The following is a 22,288-nucleotide window of genomic DNA, read 5'->3' on the forward strand; positions in this document are numbered from 1 at the left end:
GGGGGGGCCCCGGCTGTCGGAGGGGGGTGAGGGGGTAGAAAGGGGGGGCCCCGGTTGTCGGAGGGGATGAGGGGGGTAGAAAGGGGGGCCCCGGCTGTCGGAGGGGGGTGAGGGGGTAGAAAGGGGGGGCCCCGGCTGTCGGAGGGGGATGAGGGGGGTAAAAGGGGGGGCCCCGGCTGTCTAGGGAGGGATGAGGGGGGTAGAAAGGGGGGCCCCGGCTGTCTAGGGAGAGATGAGGGGGTAGAAAGGGGGCCCTCGGCTGTCGGGGGGCGTTCTCCAACTGACGATCCTCCTTCCGCTTTCCCACAACCTATTGCCGGTGAGGCGGGCCCGCTGCTTACCCCTCGATCGCCAGCTCTGGCTTTCCCCTCACTAGCTACCCCTCTTCGCTCGATCTTCAGCTCTCACCTCACCTTACGGCCCGCTGCTCGCAACTCGACCCTCCGGTCTCGCCTCTTCTCTAAATCCTCGGCCTCTCGTTTGACGACTACTGGACGATTACCAGAAACGACCAACCTTCCGGAACCCGTGTTCAGACGTCACACTGGGAGGCGGGACACAGGCGGCGACGTCATGCGTGATTCAGGGAGCGAACAGAAGCCTGTCGGGTGGGGGAGGGGCGGAGGGCGGCGCCGACACGTATTCTAATTAAGGCTGCGCGTGGTGGGGCAACGTTTTCAAATACGTAAACACTCCGGCGATGTAAAAGGATGGCAGGTTAATATTCTTACTCTTAACGAATCATAAATACATGAAAGCTGATTATTATGATTAGGCGTCAGCCCCTCATAAAGTCCGTATTATGCCGTCTAGGCGTAACCAAATGAACTGCGCAGGGAAATGTGTCAGGCCGCTCAACACCTCAAAGGACGGTTGCGCACGCTCAATGACGTCACACAGGCCAGCCAAGCAATCCGTTTTTGCCTTAAGGGCTAGGTCCGTCGGGCTGAATGGCCACAGATCTTCTGTGGGTCCATTGATCCATACCCTTGTACCGTGGGCTGAATGGCTTCTAATCTGGGGGAACCAGTGATACACCACCATGTGGTGGATGGGCCGAATGGCCACTGACCTCCTGTGGAACTATTGATCCGTCTCCCTGTCCCACAGACTGGGTGGGTTAGGTAAATTCATGGATATAAAGCATGTGATTGTTAGTCCTACTGACTGGAAATGATTGTACTATTTAGGAAAGAGCATCTAATGATGGCCTATAGTAAGACTCCGATGATCTGGTCTCTAACTATTAGGAAGTCCTGGTGGTTCGGCTTCTGGCACACCAGATGATGTTTACTGCACACCTAAGGTCACATAGGTCTGCTGGTTCCCATGATCTTCATCTAACCAACCTTCACATTCACTCTCCCTTAAAACTGACCCCATTTTTCTCTTAGTTCACCAGGTCATATAACAGTACTACCCAGGAACAGGCTTTTGTACCCACCATCCCTGTACTGACCCTGTTGCTGAATTCAACTAAACCCATCAGCCTGAATATGATCCATATCCCTCCACTAGATGTGCTTCTTAAACACCTCTATAGTATCTGCTTCCACCACCACCCCGGCAGCACATTCCAGTCTCTGAAAACCTACCCCCCACACATCTGCTTTGAACTTCTTCTGCTCACCTTAAAGCTACTCCTTCTAGTCTTAGACATTCCACCCCTGGAAAATGTCACTGGCAATCTACCCTCTCTGCTTCTCATAATCTTATCAGGTCATACCTTGGCTTCTGACACCTCAGAAAAAGCAGCCCAAATTTGTCCACCATTTCACTGCATAACATCTACAAATCATGAATTAAAATGTATTGTGATATTGAAGGGAAATAACATCAAATAGCCTGAAAACAAACCTAGCCTGGCACCACTAATGTCCTGCGAGCGCTGGATTATTGTTGTTATACAGCAATGGAAGCAAGCCCTTCACCCTTCTCTAATGTCTGGTTGAACATTGACTTCTCTAATATCCGCTGATTTCCACCCTCCCCTTCCCTCTTCTTCATTTCCCCATTTTGGCTCCCCTCTTATCTCTTCTCGTCACCTGCCTATCATCTTCCAGTGGTACCCCTCCTCCTTCTGTCAATGTTCTTGCTGTCAGTTTGGAGGCTCATCCACCCTGAGAGTGGCCTCATCATGGCCAAAGAAGACACTATGGACCAACATGTCAGAATGGGAAAAGGGATAGGAATTAAAATGGTTGGGCATCAGGAAATTCTCCTTTGTGTGGATGGAGCGGAGGTGCTTGACAAAGCATTCTTCCAATTTATGTCAGGTTGAGGAGGTCCCATCAGGAGCACCGGATACAGTAGAAACCCCAACAGGTTCTCAGGTGATGTGCCTCGCATGGAAAGACTGTTTGGGGCCTTGGAGGTGAGGAAGAAGGTGAATGGGTATTTCTCTCGCTCGCAGAAATCCGTTGCAAAATAAAACTAACTGCATAAGGAACTCACTAGGTCAAATATCTGTTATTAAGGAATAACAGAAAGAATTGGGCAAAACAAAAATGAAGTTATGAAAATTCTAGGGCCCCAATTGTCATAGATCAAGTGCCATAGGTCCAGGTTTACTGATGACACAGAGCTGGGTTGTATTGTGGGTTGTGAGGAATGCAGAGAGAGGCTTGAGATGGATTAAGTGAATAGGCAGGAACTGGGTTAGTGGAATATCATATGAGGTCATCCACTTTGTAAAGAAAAACTTTAAAACATTTTTAAGTGATGAAAGTTTGAAAGGCGTTGATGTTCAAAAAGACCAGTTGTCCCTGTTTAACAAAATGGGTTGGCCAGTACGGCATGCAATTAAAAAAGGTAACTTATATTTTGGCTTTATTGTAAGAGAAACTGACACTTTAGCAGTTGCACCTCTTGGAATCGAGACTATCTTGCTTCCGTGCCAGTTCCAGGGGTTCTGAGGAGATGAATCTGGATCCAGATTCTATCACTGCTGATGCAGGAGATAGAACATGAACAAGACAGGACAGGCACAGGCCTTTGATCCACAGTGCCCAACTAATCCCTTTAGTCTACATGCACTCCATATCCCTCCATTCCCTGCACATTTATGTACGTGCCTATCTTGGAGTCTCTTAAACACCTCTTTCGTATCTGCCTCCACTACCTCCCCTGGCAGCACATTCCAGGCACCCATCACTCTGTGTGTGTGTGTGTAAGAGAGATAGAAAAACTTGCCCCACACATCTCCTTCAAACTTTCTCTCCTCGCCTGAAATACATGCCCTCTGGTATCAGACCTTATGACCCTGGGGAGAAAGATACCAGCTGTCTACTCTACCTAGGCCTCTCATGATCTTATAAACATCTATCAGATCTCCCCTCAACCTCCGCTGCTCCAGAGAAAACAAACCAAGTTTATCTGACCTCTGAAGAAACACTGCTGGAAATACTCAGCAGGTAAGGCGACATCTGACCAGACATTGGTGAATGGTTTGCAAGGCAGACTCTTCTTCAGCCAGTTACTGTGAGCTGTGGGCTCCCAGTGCAGACATGAGGTTCTCATTGCCATCCTGGATGCTCCCTCTCCAGCGAATGTAAGCAGGGTCTTAGTATTGGGGCTGTTGGGTTGGTAGAGGACAGCAAATGCACTGGGAGCTGATTCATGAAATGTGGCTACTGGTCCATGTGTCACAGGGTTTCGCTAGGGGAGGGGGTGATATCCCCCAGGGGAAGGGCAAGTTGCCCTCATCCACAATTCATCAACAACTCCAGTTATCTGTGTACCACAGCTCAGAGGCAGGGAGGCTGGAGGGTGTTACAGAGATAAGGAGGGATGCAGAGGGTTACAGAAGGAAGGAGCGGTAGGAGTTACAGAGACAGGTAGAGGTGTAATGGGTTACAGAGATAGGGAGGGGTGTTGGAACTCTTCTCCCACTCCTTAATCCTCTCTTCTCTAGCCTTTCCTCCCTCCTGCCCCTTTCTCCCCCTCCCTCCCTCCTCTACCCCCTTCTTCCCTCCTTCCCCTTCCCTTCTTCCCTTCCCTCTCTCTCCCTCCCTCCCCCTCTCCAGAAAGCCAACAGTGATAATGCTGAGAGTAAGTTAATGTCAAGTTGATTAATTTCTGCCCGGTCAATATATTATTGAGCAGTGAGGGAGGTGGCAAGGCTTGAGGGATCCGATTGGGAGAAGTAGCCAGCTTGAATGCTGGCCATCTCTGCTGCAGGTCCCAGCTCTGGTCCCGATTTGCACGAACTCTTCACCAACAGCCATGATCGTCACCCATCAGAACGTGTCACACAGCCTGGTGAGTGCGAAGAATTCCTTGCACACTGTCTTTACACTTGCTGATGAACTTCTTTGTGTGTATGTAGGTATGAGTGTTTGTGGATGTGAGCATGGGCATGACTGTGTGTGCAATTGGGTGCCTGTATGCAAGAGAGAGAGAGAGAGAGAGAGTGTGTGTGTGTGTGTGTGTGTGTGTGTGTGTGTGTGTGTGTGTGTGTGTAAAAGAGAGAGATTGGGAGAGGGATATAGAATATAGATTGGGAGACAGTGGGCAATGAGTGGGAGGAAACAGAAAGGGAGAGGTGTGTAAGTAAAAAAGAGAAAGAGAGGGACAAAAAGAACGAGACAGACCTAAAGTGAGAAAGAAAGGCAGAGTGTGAGAGAGAGAGAGATGAAGTGAGTGAGAGAGAGAGAGGGGGGTTGAGGGAATGGATTGATGGAAGCCAGGAAGAGCTCATTGATTCAGGGCTGGAACTGCAGAAGGCTTTTAAATTAATTGGATTTTACATCAGCCGCACATCTAATTAGCAAAGTAAACCCAAGTCAGCACAGTGCTTTCCAGAAAGAGAGCTGGTAAATGGTGAGGACTGGGCTGTGAGGGATTACAAAGGAATTGTTATTTACAGCTCAAACCTTTAATCCCTTGCCACTCTTCCCAGCCATGGGCTCTATGCACCCACCGAATACTCCCTCTCCTCATCGCTGACTCTGCGCCACCCATTGAATCTCTCTCAAAGTCCAAGGACACTCTCCATCACCCTGTCCCACAGCCTTGAGGGTCTCTCCCGTAATACAAGTGCCCTTCCCACGGTGTGGCACTCTGTTGGCATCTCTCGTCTTTCTGCATGGTGATTCCTTGGCACTGCCTTTCCCAAAACTCAGTTCTCCCTCGACTCTCCCTCTCCTCACCCTTCCATTGCATCAACTTTCTCTTGCCTCACCCTCCCCACCACTGAAGTTAGACTTTTCATTCTACTTCTCTCCTCCCTAGCCAAGGTACTAATGACCTCTCATGGACATTCATCCATCTCCTGGCCGTCTTTCCCAAAACCTCATGTCAGTTTTCTACAGATGCATCATGGAGGGGATTCGAACTGGTTGCATCACCTCCAATGCGCTGGATTGAAAAAACAGTTGTGGACTCAGCTAGCTCCATGATGGGCACATCCCTCCCACCATCGTGGACATCTTCAAGAGATAGAGCCTCAAGAAGGCGGCATCCATCATTAAGGACCCTCGCCAACCAGGATATGCCCTCCTTTCATTCCTCCATTGGTGAGGAAGTAAAGGAGCTTGAAGATACACTTAACATTTTAGGAACAGCTTCTTCTCCTCCAACATCAGAATTTTTCAACCTCATGTTTGCTCTTCTTGCACTATTTACAGATTTCTGACTGTAACTTACTGTATTTTTATGCATTGCACTGTACTGCTGCTGCAAAACAACAAATTTCACAACATATGTCAGTGATATTAAACACTGCCCTCATAGGCTGTGATTCCCAGATCCCCGTGACTCACTGCAGGCAAATTCCTCCCCACCTGACTGCCTTTCTAACTCTCCACAATTGTCTCCTACTCCTGCCCTTCTGAATTCCCTCACGCACCCTCGCTCTGAATCCCCAGTGATTTTCAATCAATCACCACCTCCGTCTCTTGTGATCATGTGAACAGCCTCAGCCCTTCTAAATTCCTCATCGTTGGGCCTCGATCTCCTCCTCTCTCTCCACAATCTCCTTCCAGCACTCCCCTTCTCACTCTATCCCTCACTCTCCATATACTCATGTGCTCTATGTGTACAGACCTGAGCACAATGGGACACATGCGAATGTGTGCGGCATGTGTGATACGTGAATGTAGTGTGTGTGTACATATGCATGCACTGCCGCATTGTTGTGTATGCGCATGATGCCTTCCTTATCTGTGAATACATCTATGCAGGATACATGTGCACAAGTTCATGCCTGAATGCACTGGAGCACATGCTTGTGTTATAGGTACTGGTATTGATGCCCCTGTGCGTATGTGTACTGGTGAATATATTAGAGCACATGCATGCATACTGCATGCTGGTGCTGTTGCATCCATGTGTGAGTGTACTGCTGGATGCACTGAAGCACATGCATTGTTGTGTGTGGTTTTTTTGTGTGCATGGGCGCATTTTGCCAGCATTGGGTGGGGTTAGGGCGGGGGTCGGCAACCTGCGGCTCCCGAGCCATTTGTGGCTCTTTCACCTCTGTGCTGCGGCTCCCTGTGGCTTTGGGAAATAATTGGTCAGTATTTAATTAAAATGTATTTTATGTTAGTTTGTTAGCTTTTGAAATGTAATTCTAAATTTGAAGATTATGGTGATCTTGTACAATCTAAGTGTGGCTGGCACATCCGAAACGGCTCACAATTAGCCAGCATTCCGGCTAAGGGAGATAGCCTACGGGGGTTTGTGAGTACGCGTCTTTTGCAGCATCTGCGTCCATGGGGGCTGGGTTGAGGGAGGCTTAAAAGCAAGGCTGTTTAGTTCGTATAAAGCTATCTTTGACTGCAGTTTACTGACACCGCTACAACGTGTTTTTATCGCTGGCTGTCCAGACGGAAGGTGCTGAAACGCTTTGTCGCGTGTCTGGAAGAAGTGAAAACTTTCCTGGGCAGCAAAGGGCTCACCTTTCCTGAGCTGGAACAGCCAGAGTGGCTGGAAAAGCTACACTTCATGGTAGACATGACAGCGCACCTGAACACGCTGAACACAGCTCTTCAGGGGAAAGGATGCACAGCCCTGCACATGTTGGAGGATGTTTTGGCATTCGAGCGCAAGTTGACGTTGCTTGCCAGAGATTTACAGAAAGGCACTTTGTCTCACTTCCCCAATTTGAGAGAGTTCAAACAAGGTCACGACATGATAATTTCGGAGTATTTACATTCTGCAATCATCGCAATGCAAACATCGTTTGGGAAACGCTTCTGTGAGTTCAGAGAGGAAAAAAACACATTATCCTTCCCGGTCACTCCCTTAAGCATCGATCCTTCCCTACTGAATACGACTGCATTGGCAGGTGTGAGTCAACCTGATCTTGAGATGGAACTGGCCGACATAGCCGACAAAGACATATGGGTGTCCAAGTTTAGACGCTTGACAGCAGACCTTGAAGATGTTGCCCGTCAGAAGGCCGTTCTTGCTCAGAAACACAAATGGAGTGATATTGAAAACCTTCCAAAACAGGACAAACTTGTGTTCGAAACATGGAATGCTATGCCCGACATTTATGTAAACATTAAAAAGTATGCGCTTTGAGTCCTGTCGATCTTTGGATTCACATATGTAAGTGAGCAGGTGTTCTCCAACATGAACTTTATTAAAAACAAACATCGTGCACGCCTCACAGATGACAGCTTGCGATCCTGTGTAAAGATGAAGGTGACGTCATACAGCCCTGATGTGCAGACGCTGTGCGCTGAGGTCCAGGAGCAGAAATCCCATTAACCAAGTATGATAAATATTTTAATTGCCTATTATTTTATGTATATTCATATTTTTTCATTGTTCAGTGAAATAGTCCTTTTATTTTTCAGGCTGACAGCTGGCTGATGTTATTTTTGGTTTGCTGCTGGCGGAAAATTTAAGTTCGGCGTTTTTCATAAATACAAGAAGGACTCAAATAGACATTGAGTATTTTACTTAAAAGTAACTTTCAACCCAACGTCTTTTTTTCGGAGTTCAAAATGTTTTTGTTGCATGCAGAAATGTAATTTCGTTTTCTCTGCAGGAGTTCATCAATTTCATAAATGCAACACATTATAGTTTGTTTATACATAGCATAAAGGCAAAAAAAACGTTGTATGCAGTGTTATTTCATTTTAAATGTCAAACGGGTTTTGCGGCTCCCAGTGTTTTCTTTTCTGTGGGAAACGGGTCCAAGTGGCTCTTTCAGTGGTAAAGGTTGCTGACCCCTGGGTTAGGGTCTTGCTGCTGCTGTGAGTGTAATCTGGCAGCAAGCAGCCTCCAGGCAATCGCTCTGCGCTGGGTGAAAGATCCTTTCAAAGCCAGCAATTTTTCACAGACAAAGCAGTTTCTGTGACAGCCCTGCATGTCACTTGATTCCTGTCAGGAATCTCACCCATAGGTCAAACTCAAACTCAGCACTTTTAAAGCAGTTGGTGAGGATCCAGAGAGGGAGGGAGCCCCATAGTCTCCCTGTTGTAACTGGCTGGGAATCGTGACGCCATGCCTGTGGAATGAGCTTTTGGAAGGAGTGAATAGTGCAGGGCTGTGAACAGAGTGCTGCGCTGCTGGGAAAGCTCATAATGCAGGCTGAATTGGCTTCTTGTGTACTGGAGGATTTCCTGATTCTAAGCAGGGCTGAAAATTTCCACAGTACATGTTGCCATTCCAATAAATAACTGAAATCTCACCTATTCACAGAAACACACATTCACCCATTCACACACACTTACACTCTCATGCTTGCAAGCAAAAACACCCACCCACCTGTACAAGGCAACACACACTCACTCACATGCTTGCAAACACACACTCATGTGTACCATCACACACACACTCGCATACTGGTGCTTGCAAGCAAACACATCCACCCACTGCACCCAAGGCCACACACACTCCATCATGCTTACAAACACACACCCATATGCACATTCACAAGCATGCATACACATGCACTCAAATACTCTCGTTTAGGCTCCCACTTGCACAAGCATGCAGACTCATGCATAGATTCACACTCATGCCTATGTTCACATTCAAAAGCATAGACTCGTACACACACACACTACTGCTAAGATATCCAACTGTACACACACACACACACACACACACACACACACACACACACACACACACACACACACACACACACACACACACACACACACACACACACACACACACACACACACCCAAACGGCCCCTACTCACGGCTAGCCTGTTTACCTTGTCCCTTGGCTCATCCTGGTTCCTCGGGGGCCACGAGTGCACCCTGGCCGACACACTGCCGACAGATAGCTCATAGGGGTTTGGGGGCATTGGGGGCCTCTGCTTCTGTCACCGTCATTAGCTGGCCCGGCTCCTAGCGTTCGGGCCTGCACACATACACATTTCCCTCCCTTCCATCTTTCTCCATTACTTTATCTGTTTGGACAAAAGAATTGGAATTGGTTTATTATTGTCACATATACTGACGTACAGTAAGAAGTTTATCTTTCATACTGTTCATACAAATGAAATCATTACACAGTGTACTGAGGCAGTACAAGGTAAGACAACAGAATACAGAATAAAGTGTCACAGTTACAGGGAAAGTGCAGTGAAGGTGGGCAATAAGTTGCAAGATCATAATGAGGTAGATTGTGAGATCAAGAGTGCATTTTATCATACTGGGGAATCATTCAACAGTCTTACAACAGCAGGTTAAAAGCTGTCCTTGAGCCTGGTGGGACATGTTTTCAGGGCTTTGTATCTCCTGTCCGATGGAAGAGGGGAGAACAGAGTATGTCTGGGCTGTAGTCCACAGATCAGGAGAATAAAATGAGGGCCCTTCCAACAGCAGTATTTCAAATGGGGATTAATGAAATCCCAGAGGAATTGGAAAAAAATACTTTGTCACAAATAGAGACGACAGCAACTGCTCAGCAAGTCAGTCAGTATCTGAGGGGAGAAAAAACAGTTGATGCTTGGGGTAGAGGTTCCAGAAAAGTGAGGAAAAGAGTGAGTTTCTACCTGTGGGGAGGGAGATAGATGGGGAGGATAGAGGGAGTGTCCAGCCACAGATATCATCACTCTCAGTGTCTACAATTCCCTGATCATCTCCCCATGGCTCCTATGCTCACATCTGCTCACACAGACTGACAGAGTCTGTAATCAGGATCAGGTTTGTTAGCACCAATTTATACCAAGGGAATTTTGTTGTTTTGCAGCAGCAGGACAATGCAAAGACATACAATTTTATAAAATACAGTGCAAAGAAAAGAAAAATGATAGTCTGCAGCCTCCTGTGATCCTGTGCATTGAAACCTCCATACCATGCTCTGCTTCAACCAGTTAGAAGCTGGTCTACTTCATGAGGAGTTAGAGCAGATTTCATATGTCAGCAAAGGTTGTTGCTAATTTCCACAGATGTACGATGGTGAGCATTCTGACTGGGTGCATCACCGTCTGGTGTGGAGTCTCCAATGCAGAGGATCACAAGAGACTGCAGAGGGTTGTAGACTCAGTCAGCTCCATCACAAGCACAAACCCTCCCCAACATCACAGACATCCTCAAGAGGCAGTGCCTCAAGAAGCAGCATCCAACATGAAGGACCCTCACCATCTAGGACAAGCTCTCTTCTTAATACTACCATCAGGGAGGAGGTACAAGAACCTGAAGACCCACACTCAGTAGTTCAGGGACAGCTTCTTCCCCTCCACCATCAGATTTCTGAACGGTCCATGAACACTATTCCTCTTTTACACTATGTACAAGTAATTTTCATTTATTAATTCTTTTATGGTTGATTCGGGAATTACTGAAATATGGCGGTTTTTGAACCCTAAAGATAAAGAATTTTCGTTTTTTTCACATGTATATCACAGTTATTCTAGAATTGATTATTTCCTTATTGATCATCATCTATTAACGGATGTTATTGATTGTAAATATGATTCTATTACTATTTCGGATCATGCACCTTTGAAGTTATCAAGATTTCTGACTTTTCCAATAATACTAGATCTTGGAGACTTAACGCTACTTTGCTTCAAGATCCAGAATTTATCACCTACATAAAACAGCAAATTGATTTGTTTTTCTCAACAAACTATACTGAAGAGATTGACAGAGGAATACTTTGGGACTCTTTTAAGGCTTTTATCTGTGGACAAATTATCTCATATTCCGTTGGTAAAAGAAAACAAAGATATTTAGATATTGCTTTATTAGTGGATATAATTAAAGAAATTGATAAGATTTATTCCGTGACTCCTACCAAAGAACTTTATAAGAAGAGAGTTGAGCTTCAAATGGAGCATAGCTTATTATTATCTTCTTCAATTGAGAATCAATTAATTAGGACCAGGGCTCAATTTTATATCCATAGTGATCGAACTGGTAAATTGTTAGCTAACCAATTAAAAGCTATTTCGACTAAGCGACAAATTATTAAAATTCGTAAACAAGACGGTAATCTAACTACTGATCATAAAGAAATCAATAACACTTTTCAAGATTTTTATAAATCTTTATATCAATCAGAATTTGATGGTGATCTGTCCATGATGGATAATTTTTTTAACAATTTGAATATTCCCAAACTGACAGATGAAGATCGTAGCTTGTTCGATGCTCCTATCTCTATGGCCGAAATAGGAGAGGCTATCTCATCAATGAATTCAGGGAAAGCTCCTGGTCCTGATGGTTATATTATAGAATTTTTAAAAACTTTTTCTTCTTTGCTTTCCCCTTGGTTATGTGAAATCTTTAATGATGCATTTGCTAAGAAGAGATTACCTCAATCTTTTTATGAAGCTACTATCTCTCTAATTCTTAAAAAAGATAAGGATCCTACTTTATGTGCATCTTATCGCCCTATATCACTATTAAATGTAGACTCTAAGATTCTTACAAAAATTTTAGCTATTAGGTTAGAAAAGATACTATCACAGATTATTTCAGAAGACCAAACTGGTTTTATTAGGAATCAGTATTCCTTTTTTAATGTTAGAAAATTGATTAATATAATTTATACTTCATCACCCACAATCCCAGAATGTGTTATTTCATTAGATGCTGAAAAAGCTTTTGATAGAGTTGAATGGACATACTTATTTAAAGCTTTGAGATATTTTAATTTTAGTCCTAATTTTATATCATGGATCAAACTAATATATTATAAACCTGTTGCTTCTGTTCTTACAAATAATTTCAAATCCTCTTTTTTTCAATTATCTCGTGGTACGAGACAAGGTTGTCCCTTAAGTCCTTTATTATTTAATATCGCATTAGAACCTTTAGCCATTGCTATTCGTGAATCTCCTAATATTTTTGGTATTACCCGTAATGAGAAGTTATACAAGTTATCACTTTATGCTGATGACTTGTTGTTATATATTTCTGATCCTGACAGGTCTGTTCCCGCTATTTTATCCTTGTTAGCTCAATTTGGTAGTTTTTCTGGTTATAAACTAAACTTGGATAAGAGTGATTTATTCCCTTTAAACGCGCAAACTTTATTGAATGACAGGATACCATTTAAAGTTGTTACTGATAACTTTATCTATTTAGGTATAAAAATTACCAAGAAATATAAAGATTTATTTAGACTGAATTTTTTACCTATGCTCCATCAAATTCAACAACTTACTACAAGATGGTCTCCCTTATCCTTATCATTAGTTGGTCGGATTAATGCTATTAAAATGATGATTTTACCGAAATTTTTATATTTATTTCAAGCTTTACCAATTTTTATTCCTAAATCTTTTTTTGATAACATTGATTCAAAAATTTCCTCATTTGTGTGGCAAAATAAAAACCCCAGGTTAAGTAAAAGGCAATTACAAAAATCTAAAAAAGATGGTGGTTTAGCTGTACCTAACTTTAGATTTTACTATTGGGCGAATAATATTCGTAACTTAATATATTGGAAATTAGATTTGGATTCACCATTGTGCCCACAGTGGGTAAATTTAGAATGCAATGAGGCACAGGGATATTCTCTATTCTCCGTTCTTGGTTCTTCTCTTCCTGCTGATTTAGTTAAATTCAATAAACAGATATCCAACCCTGTTGTCAAACACACATTACGAATTTGGTTTCAATTTTGTAAGTTTTTTACTCTGAAAAACTTTGTTCTTGATAGCCCTATTTTACTTAATTTTTTTTTCAAACCTTTGATAGATCAAGCTTTTAGCATATGGAAAAGGAAAGGTATAAAATGTTTTCGTGATCTTTTTTTTGAAGGTAGTTTGATGTCTTTCGACCAACTTTCCAACAAATTTAAGTTACCTAAATCTAATTTTTTTAGATATTTACAAATCAGAAATTTTTTACATAAAGTTCTACCATCCTTCCCCAATTCAACTTCAATGGATTTTTCAGATTTGTTTTTTACCTTAAATCCTTGTCAGAAGGGATTAGTGGCTTTTATTTATAATATGATTATGAAGATACAACCAGAAATATCAGGTAGAATTAAACAAGAATGGGAAAAAGAACTTCAATATAATATATCAACAGAAAAATGGGAAAAAATTTTACAAATGGTTAATTCTTCTTCTATATGTGCTAAACATGCTTTAATACAATTTAAAATTGTACATAGAGCTTATATGTCTAAAGATAAGCTTGCTCGATTCTATTCTCATATTAACCCTCAATGTGACAGATGTCATTCAGAAGTGGCTTCATTGACCCACATGTTTTGGTCATGTCCCACCTTACATAATTATTGGAAGGACATATTTGCTACCATTTCCTCAATTTGGAATATCGATTTACAACCTCATTTTATTACTGCAATTTTTGGTATACCAAATGAGGATGGTAATCAGTTTTCCCCTTCAATTAGACAAATGATTGCCTTTGTAACATTAATGGCCAGAAGGTCTATATTCCAAAATTGGAAAGAAGTAAATCCTCCTACCACGTTTCAGTGGTTCTCTCAAACTATTTCTTATCTGAGCTTGGAAAAAATTAGAAGCACTATTTTTGACTCATCAATTAAATTTGAAGAAACTTGGGGACCGTTCATTCGACATTTTCATATGAATTAATTTGGCCTCTTCCAGACCTTCTCTCTGTTTATTCTTGTTCAGGTATGGAGTTCCGGAGTTTTTGACACTATCATATACATATAAACTGTTATTATTGCCCATGTTAGTTTAGTTTAGTGTTTTTTTTTCTCAATATATATTTTTTCTTGTATTTTTAATTTTATTTTCTTTTGATGATTATTCTTATTTTTTTCATATATAATTATTATAGGCTTGATTGATTAATGTACTATTTTTTTCTGTTGATATTTTAATAGGATATTGTTATCTTATTATTAATTTAATTTCAAGTCTATTGCACTTAAAACCTATTCATTATTATGTTATGTTTTTTTTTATATATGAAACTCAATAAAAAGATTGAAAAAGAAAAGACAAGTAATTTTCATGTCTTGCACTGTACAGCTGCCACGAATCAACAAATTTCTATTCCTCACTCTGGCCTCTTATCTCTTCTCCTCACCCGCCTATCACCTCTCTCTGGTGCCCCTCCTTCTTCCATTTCCTCCCATGGTCCACTCTCCTCTCCTCTCTAGCCTTTTACCTTTCCCACCCACCTGGCTTCACCTACCACTTTCCAGCTATCCTCCTTCCCCTTTCCACCACCTTTTTATTCTGCCATCTTCCCCCTTCCTTTCCAGACCTAAAGAAGGGTCTTGGCCTGAAACATTGACTGCTGCCTGGCCTGCGGAGTTCCTCCAGCATTTTGTGTGTGTTGCTCTGGATTTCCAGCATCTGCAGGATCTCTTGTGTTTAAAATTTCAGAACGTATGTCAGTGATTGAGAAAACCCTCCACTGTACATCTTTCTTTTTAAATCTTTTTATTAATTTTAAACAAACATAAATAAAACATGAATACAAAGTGTTTGAGAGTACATAATTAATAGTTTAAATAGACATTTATATAATAATAAAATATATAACCTCCCAAAGTCATAACATTGATGAACAAAGAAATAAAAAGAAAAAAAAAGACTCCAGAAAAAAAAACACTAACCAACATGGGCCATTCAATAATGTTAAGTACATATACAGTAGTGCCAATAACTCCGAACCTCCATCCAAACAATTAAGGAAAATATAAGTAAGGTTTAGGAAAAGACAATTCAACTCATATGAAATTGTTGAATAAATGGTCTCCAAGTTTCTTCAAATTTAACTGAAGGGTCAAAAACAACACTTATAATTTTTTCTAAGCTCAAACAAGAAATGGTTTGGGAAAACCACTGAAATATAGTTGGAGGATTAATTTCTTTCCAATTCAGTAGAATAGATCTAGCCATTAGTGTAACAAATGCAATCATTCGTCGGGATGAAGAGGATAGACAACTATTATCCACCATTGGTAAGCCAAATATTGCAGTAAAAGGATGCGGTTGGATATTAATATTTAAAACTCTTGAAATAATACTAAAAATATCTTTCCAATAATTTTGTAAACAAGGGCAAGACCAAAACATATGGGTTAATGAGGCAACATCAAAATGGCATCTGTCACAGGTTGAATTAACATAAGAATAGAATCAAGCCAGTTTATCCTTAGACATATGAGCTCTATGTACAACCTTAAATTGTATTAGAGTGTGTTTAGCACAAATAGAGGACGAATTAACTAATAGTAACATTTTCTCCCAATGCTCAGTGGATATAAGACAATGAAGTTCTTCTTCCCATTCCTTCTTAATTTTTTCTGATACATCTGGCTGTATATTCATAATCATATTATAAATGACAGCTACTAAACCCTTTTGAGACGGATTCAGAGCCAAAATTCTTTCCATAATGTCCAATGGACCTAGTTTCGGAAAAGACTGTAACTCATTATACAAAAAAGTTCTAACTTGCAAATATCTAAAAAAATGAGTTTTAGGTAAATTATATTTATTAGATAACTGTTCAAAGGACATAACGTTATCATCTAAAAACAAAGCACGAAAACATGTTATACCTTTTGTTTTCCATTTAAAAAAAGTTTGATCCATAAAGGAAGGCCGAAAAAAATAATTAGATACTATAGGGCATGATAGAATAAACTTATTCGAGCCAAAAAAGTTTACGAAATTGAAACCAGATTCGCAATGTGTATTTGACAATAGGATTAGTTAATTTTTATTCAATTTAGATAAAGAAAAAGGAAATGAAGATCCTAAGATTGAAAACAACGAAAAGTCTTGTACAGATTTACATTCCAAATTTACCCATTGTGGGCAGGCAGCTGTAGTCAATTCTTGTGTCCAAAATATTAAATATCGTATATTAACTGCCCAGTAATAAAATCTCAAATTTGGCAAAGACAAACCACCTTCCTTCTTAGGCTTCTGTAAATATTTTTTGCCTAGTCTAGGATTTTTATTCTGCCAAAGATAAGAAGATATTTTGGAGTCAATAATATCAAAAAAAGATTTAGGAATAAAAATTGGTAATGCTTGAAATAAATATAAGAATTTGGGTAATACCATCATCTTAATAGCATTAATTCTACCAACCAATGACAAAGATAGTGGAGACCACCTGGCAGCAAGTTGCTTAATCTGGTCAATTAAAGGTAAAAAGTTAGCTTTAAATAAATCTTTGTGCTTTTTAGTAATTTTAATACCTAAATAAGTAAAATAATCTGTAATAACCTTAAATGGTAAACATTTATAAATTGAAACTTGCATATTTAATGGGAATAGTTCACTCTTGTTAAGATTCAATTTATAACCAGAAAAGTTACGAAATTGAGCAAGCAAAGACAAAATAGCAGGAATAGATCTTTCAGGGTCAGATATGTATAGTAACAAATCGTCATCCACTGTACATCTGTAGTCTCTATTGCATGGTGTGTGTGGGTCAGTGCTGGGGATGCCCAGATCTGAGCTGACACCACCCACCCATCTGGCAAGACTGGAGCAAGGGAGCATCTCTTGGTAGAGATTGTACCCTTCCCATGGCCCTGGTCAGTTGAGGGTGGGTGTTTGGATATCTCAGCTTTAAGACTTCAAGGATGGGTGAGGGGAGGGTTAAGTGCGACAGCGAAAGGGTGAGCGATCTTGGAGAGGCTTACCCATTGCTCTTTGCTTCTGTAGGATCCAACGGAAACAGTGAGTGGCGCTCCACGGAACTGGAAGGGCATCGGGATTGCAGTGCTGGTCATCAGCGTCATCCTGTCTCTGGTTATCCTCTCCATCAGCCTCCTGACTCCAGGTAACTGCCCCCACCCACGGCCCCGTCATAGCCTGTGACCCTCAGCACCAGGTAACTTCCCCCAACCCTGCACTGAATGTAACCTGTAGTCCCTAACCCCAATACTGATCACCTAATGTAACCTGTGACCATAACCTCTAATCCCCACTCTCCTCCCTTCTGACCCCAGGTAACTGCCCACAGACCCTTCCCTAATGTAACCCACCACCCCCAGGTAACCAGCCTTATCCCGACCATAACATAACCTGTGACCCACTAACTTCTAACCCTCAATCCTCATCCCTCCTGATCCCAGGTAACCTCCCAGCATCTCCCACTGACATAACCTGCAACCCCTACCCCTGCCACCTCACCCGTACTCCTAATCCCCACCCCCAAAGCTAATCCCTACCCTAATCCCTCTACACCTAACCCCAGTCACTGCGTTGACCCCAAAAACCAACCCTTGCTCCCTCCTTAGAACCACGTGGTTCCATCCCAATCTCTGGTTTCGCCCGTGAGCTCCAGTTCCCTCCCATGTCCCATTGACTTGCAGGGTCGATGGGTTAATTGGCTGTGCTGTAGATCCTTCCGCAGTGTTGTGGGTGAGGGGCAGAATTGGGGTGGGGGAGCCTGTGGGAACATGGGGGAGAATGGAATGGGATTGGTGTAAGTGGCTGGCTGATGGTCGGCATGGATTTGATGTGCTGATGGGCTGGTTTCCCAGCTGTATTACCTGAGGATTTTCCATACCACCCTCCCCCACCCCCAGGTCCTGTCCCCAACCTCACCCTGTGCCCTCTGTCTTGACTCCCTGACAACCAGACCCCGCAAACCCTTCACCCACTTCTGCCCTGCCCCCATCCTGACACCAAGCCCTGCCCTCTAAGCCTTGACCCCGTCCAAACTCGACTTATGACCTTACCCTGAACCCTATCAACCACAGTCCTGCAGCCCCCTACCCTTTTACCTGACCACATATCCCCCGATCTCCGCCCTCAACGTCTCCTCTGAACTTTGTGAGCTACCTCTCCCCTATCTCTTAGTGACCACCCTGACCCTGCTCCCTGTGTCTGACTTCTAACCCCTGACCCATGATCTCATGCCCTCTTATAACCCTGCTTCCAACCCTGGCCTTTACCCCTAACCTCGCCCCTTTCTCCACAAGACAAGGCCTTGCCAAGGACCTTCATATTGAATGGGAACAAGGCAAAGTGGGTGGGTATCCAGGGGAAAGGAGAGGGGATTAGAGAAGGGAGAAGAAAATATTTTCTAGGATCTTTACAACTCATGAGGGGAGGGGAGGGAGGCAGGGAGAAAATGGGAAATGGCTATGGGGAGGGGAGACAGGAGGAAAAGGAGGGGCAGAGGAAGTGTCACGAGGAACGAGGCAGCTGACACTGAGGTACTTCTCTTTTAGAAGATGAATCTCCAGATCCCAGACCAAGACTCACGCTGGATGATATCTGGGCTCCTAAGTTCCAGATCCACGACCCTGAGGTGAAGTGGATTAATGGTGAGTGAGGCCTTTACCTCATGGGGAGGTGCTGGATCAATTTCTTTGGTAGGTGATGCACAGCTCTGGGAAAGAGGAGTCACGGAAGGGGTGTGAAGGAGGTGGACCAGCCTTTGGGATGTGTGATGGGACAGTGCAGAGGAAACTTCATTTTGTGTCTGACCCTAGCAGTGTGTCATGGGATGGTGTGGATGCAATTTCACTCTTTGTCTAACCCTGGGAGTGTGTGATGCTACAGTGTGGAGGGAGATTCACTCTGTGTCTGACCCAGGGAATGTGTGATGGGACAGTGTGGAGGGAGATACACTCTGTGCCTGACCCTGGGAGTGTGTGAAGGGAGGGTGTGGAGGGAGCTTCACTCCGTGTCTGACACCGGGAGTGTGTGATGGGACGGTGTGGAGGGAGCTTCACTCTGTGTCTGACCCTGGGAATGTGTGATGGGACAGTGTGGAGGGAGATTCACTCTGTGTCTGACCCTGGGAGTGTGTGATGGTACAGTGTGGAGGGAGATTCACTCTGTGTCTGACCCCGGGAGTGTGTGATGGGACAGTGTGGAGGGAGATTCACTCTGTGCCTGACCCTGGGAGTGTGTGAAGGGACAGTGTGGAGGGAGATTCACTCTGTGCCTGACCCTGGGAGTGTGTGAAGGGAGGGTGTGGAGGGAGATTCACTCTGTGTCTGACGCTGTGAGTGTGTGATGGGAGGGTGTGCAGGGAGATTCACTCTGTGTCTGACCCTGGGAGTGTGTGATGGTACTGTGTGGAGGGAGATACACTCTGTGTCTGACCCTGGGAGTGTGTGATGGGAGGGTGTGGAGGGAGATTCACTTGGTGTCTGACCCTGGGAATGTGTGATGGGACAGTGTGGAGGGAGATTCAGTCTGTGTCTGACCCTGGGAGTGTGTGATGGGACAGTGTGGAGGGAGATTCACTCTGTTTCTGACCCTGGGAGTGTGTGATGGGAGGGTGTGGAGGGAGATTCAGTCTGTGTCTGACCCTGGGAGTGTGTGATGGTACAGTGTGGAGGGAGATTCACTCTGTGTCTGACCCTGGGAGTGTGTGATGGTACAGTCTGGAGGGAGATTCACTCTGTGTCTGACCCTGGGAGTGTGTGATGGTACAGTGTGGAGGGAGATACACTCTGTGTCTGACCCTGGGAGTGTGTGATGGGAGGGTGTGGAGGGAGATTCACTCTGTATCTGACCCTGGGAGTCTGTGATGGGACAGTGTGGAGGGAGATTCACTCTGTGTCTAACACTCGGAGTGTGTGATGGGAGGGTGTGGAGGGAGATTCACTCTGTGTCTGACCCTGGGAGTGTGTGATGGTACGGTGTGGAGGGAGCATCACTCTGCGTCTGACCCTGGGAATGTGTGATGGGACAGTGTGGAGGGAGATACACTCTGTGCCTGACACTGGGAGTGTGTGATGGGAGGGTGTGGAGGGAGCTTCACTCTGTGTCTGACCCTGGGAGTGTGTGATGGGACAGTGTGGAGGGAGATTCACTCTGTATCTGACCCTGTGAGTGTGTGATGGGAGGGTGTGGAGGGAGATTCACTCCGTGTCTGACCCTGGGAGTGTGTGATGGTACTGTGTGGAGGGAGATACACTCTGTGTCTGACCCTGGGAGTGTGTGATGGGACAGTCTGGAGGGAGATTCAACCTGTGTCTGACCCTGGGAGTGTGTGATGGGACAGTGTGCAGGGAGATTCACTCTGTGTCTGACCCTGGGAGTGTGTGATGGGAGGGTGTGGAGGGAGATTCACTCTGTGTCTGACCCTGGGAGTGTGTGATGGTATGGTGTGGATGGAATTTCACTCTTCGTCTGACCCTGGGAGTGTGTGATGGGACAGTGTGGAGGGAGATACACTCTGTGCCTGACCCTGGGAGTGTGTGATGGGAGGGTGTGGAGGGAGATTCACTGTGTCTGAACCTGGGAGTGTGTGATGGGACGGTGTGCAGGGAGATTCACTCTGTGTCTGACCCTTGCAGTGAGTGATGGTACTGTGTGGAGGGAGATACACTCTGTGTCTGACCCTGGGAGTGTGTGATGGGAGGGTGTGGAGGGAGATTCACTCTGTGTCTGACCCTCGGAGTGTGTGATGGGAGGGTGTGGAGGGAGATTCACTCTGTGTCTGACCCTGGGAGTGTGTGATGGTACAGTGTGGAGGGAGATTCACTCTGTGTCTGACCCTGGGAGTGTGTGATGGGACAGTGTGGAGGGAGATACACTCTGTGCCTGACCCTGGGAGTGTGTGATGGGAGGGTGTGGAGCGAGCTTCACTCTGTGTCTGACCCTGGGAGTGTGTGATGGTACGGTGTGGAGGGAGCATCACTCTGCGTCTGACCCTGGGAATGTGTGATGGGACAGTGTGGAGGGAGATACACTCTGTGCCTGACACTGGGAGTGTGTGATGGGAGGGTGTGGAGGGAGCTTCACTCTGTGTCTGACCCTGGGAGTGTGTGATGGGACAGTGTGGAGGGAGATTCACTCTGTGTCTGACCCTGTGAGTGTGTGATGGGAGGGTGTGGAGGGAGATTCACTCCGTGTCTGACCCTGGGAGTGTGTGATGGTATGGTGTGGATGGAATTTCACTCTTTGTCTGACCCTGGGAGTGTGTGATGGGACAGTGTGGAGGGAGATACACTCTGTGCCTGACCCTCGGAGTGTGTGATGGGAGGGTGTGGAGGGAGTTTCACTCTGTGTCTGACCCTGGGAGTGTGTGATGGTACAGTGTGGAAGGAGATTCACTCTGTGTCTGACCCTGGGAGTGTGTGATGGGACAGTGTGGAGGGAGATCCACTCTGTGCCTGACCCTGGGAGTGTGTGATGGGAGGGTGTGGAGCGAGCTTCACTCTGTGTCTGACCCTGGGAGTGTGTGATGGTACGGTGTGGAGGGAGCATCACTCTGCGTCTGACCCTGGGAATGTGTGATGGGACAGTGTGGAGGGAGATACACTCTGTGCCTGACACTGGGAGTGTGTGATGGGAGGGTGTGGAGGGAGCTTCACTCTGTGTCTGACCCTGGGAGTGTGTGATGGGACAGTGTGGAGGGAGATTCTCTCTGTGTCTGACCCTGTGAGTGTGTGATGGGAGGGTGTGGAGGGAGATTCACTCCGTGTCTGACCCTGGGAGTGTGTGATGGTATGGTGTGGATGGAATTTCACTCTTTGTCTGACCCTGGGAGTGTGTGATGGGACAGTGTGGAGGGAGATTCACTCGGTGTCTGACCCTGGGAGTCTGTGATGGGACAGTGTGAAGGGAGATTCACTCTGTGTCTGACCCTCGGAGTGTGTGATGGGAGGGTGTGGAGGGAGATTCACTCTGTGTCTGACTCTGGGAGTGTGTGATGGTACAGTGTGGAGGGAGATTCACTCTGTGTCTGACCCTGGGAGTGTGTGATGGGACAGTGTGGAGGGAGATACACTCTGTGCCTGACCCTGGGAGTGTGTGATGGGAGGGTGTGGAGGGTGCTTCACTCTGTGTCTGACCCTGGGAGTGTGTGATGGTACGGTGTGGAGGGAGCGTCACTCTGCCTCTGACCCTGGGAGTGTGTGATGGGACAGTGTGCAGGGAGATTCCCTCTGTGTCTGACCCTGGGAGTGTGTGA

The 22,288-nt window shown here is 44.9% G+C and overlaps 1 protein-coding gene across 8 annotated transcripts in view; it reads left to right on the forward strand.

Annotated features, from left to right (window-relative positions):
* The first annotated feature begins 210 nt into the window (after positions 1-210).
* Positions 211-22,288, forward strand: part of LOC132384783 (inactive dipeptidyl peptidase 10-like) — a 109,616-nt gene continuing 87,538 nt past the window's right edge. For 2 of the 8 annotated variants that reach the window (XM_059956277.1, XM_059956278.1), the window contains exons 1-3: positions 7,267-7,720; positions 17,068-17,185; positions 18,585-18,680. In XM_059956277.1, coding sequence (XP_059812260.1) covers positions 7,670-7,720; positions 17,068-17,185; positions 18,585-18,680 — 265 coding nt within the window. In that variant the 5' untranslated portion in view covers positions 7,267-7,669. Of the gene's footprint in view, positions 718-2,276; positions 2,375-4,179; positions 4,261-7,261; positions 7,721-17,067; positions 17,186-18,584; positions 18,681-22,288 lie in introns of those variants that run through there. The other 6 variants (XM_059956280.1, XM_059956281.1, XM_059956285.1 and 3 more) reach the window with 6 other exon arrangements.

The sequence above is a fragment of the Hypanus sabinus genome, chromosome X1 (genome assembly GCF_030144855.1).
Source record: "Hypanus sabinus isolate sHypSab1 chromosome X1, sHypSab1.hap1, whole genome shotgun sequence".
In the NCBI taxonomy this organism is placed as follows: domain Eukaryota; kingdom Metazoa; phylum Chordata; class Chondrichthyes; order Myliobatiformes; family Dasyatidae; genus Hypanus; species Hypanus sabinus.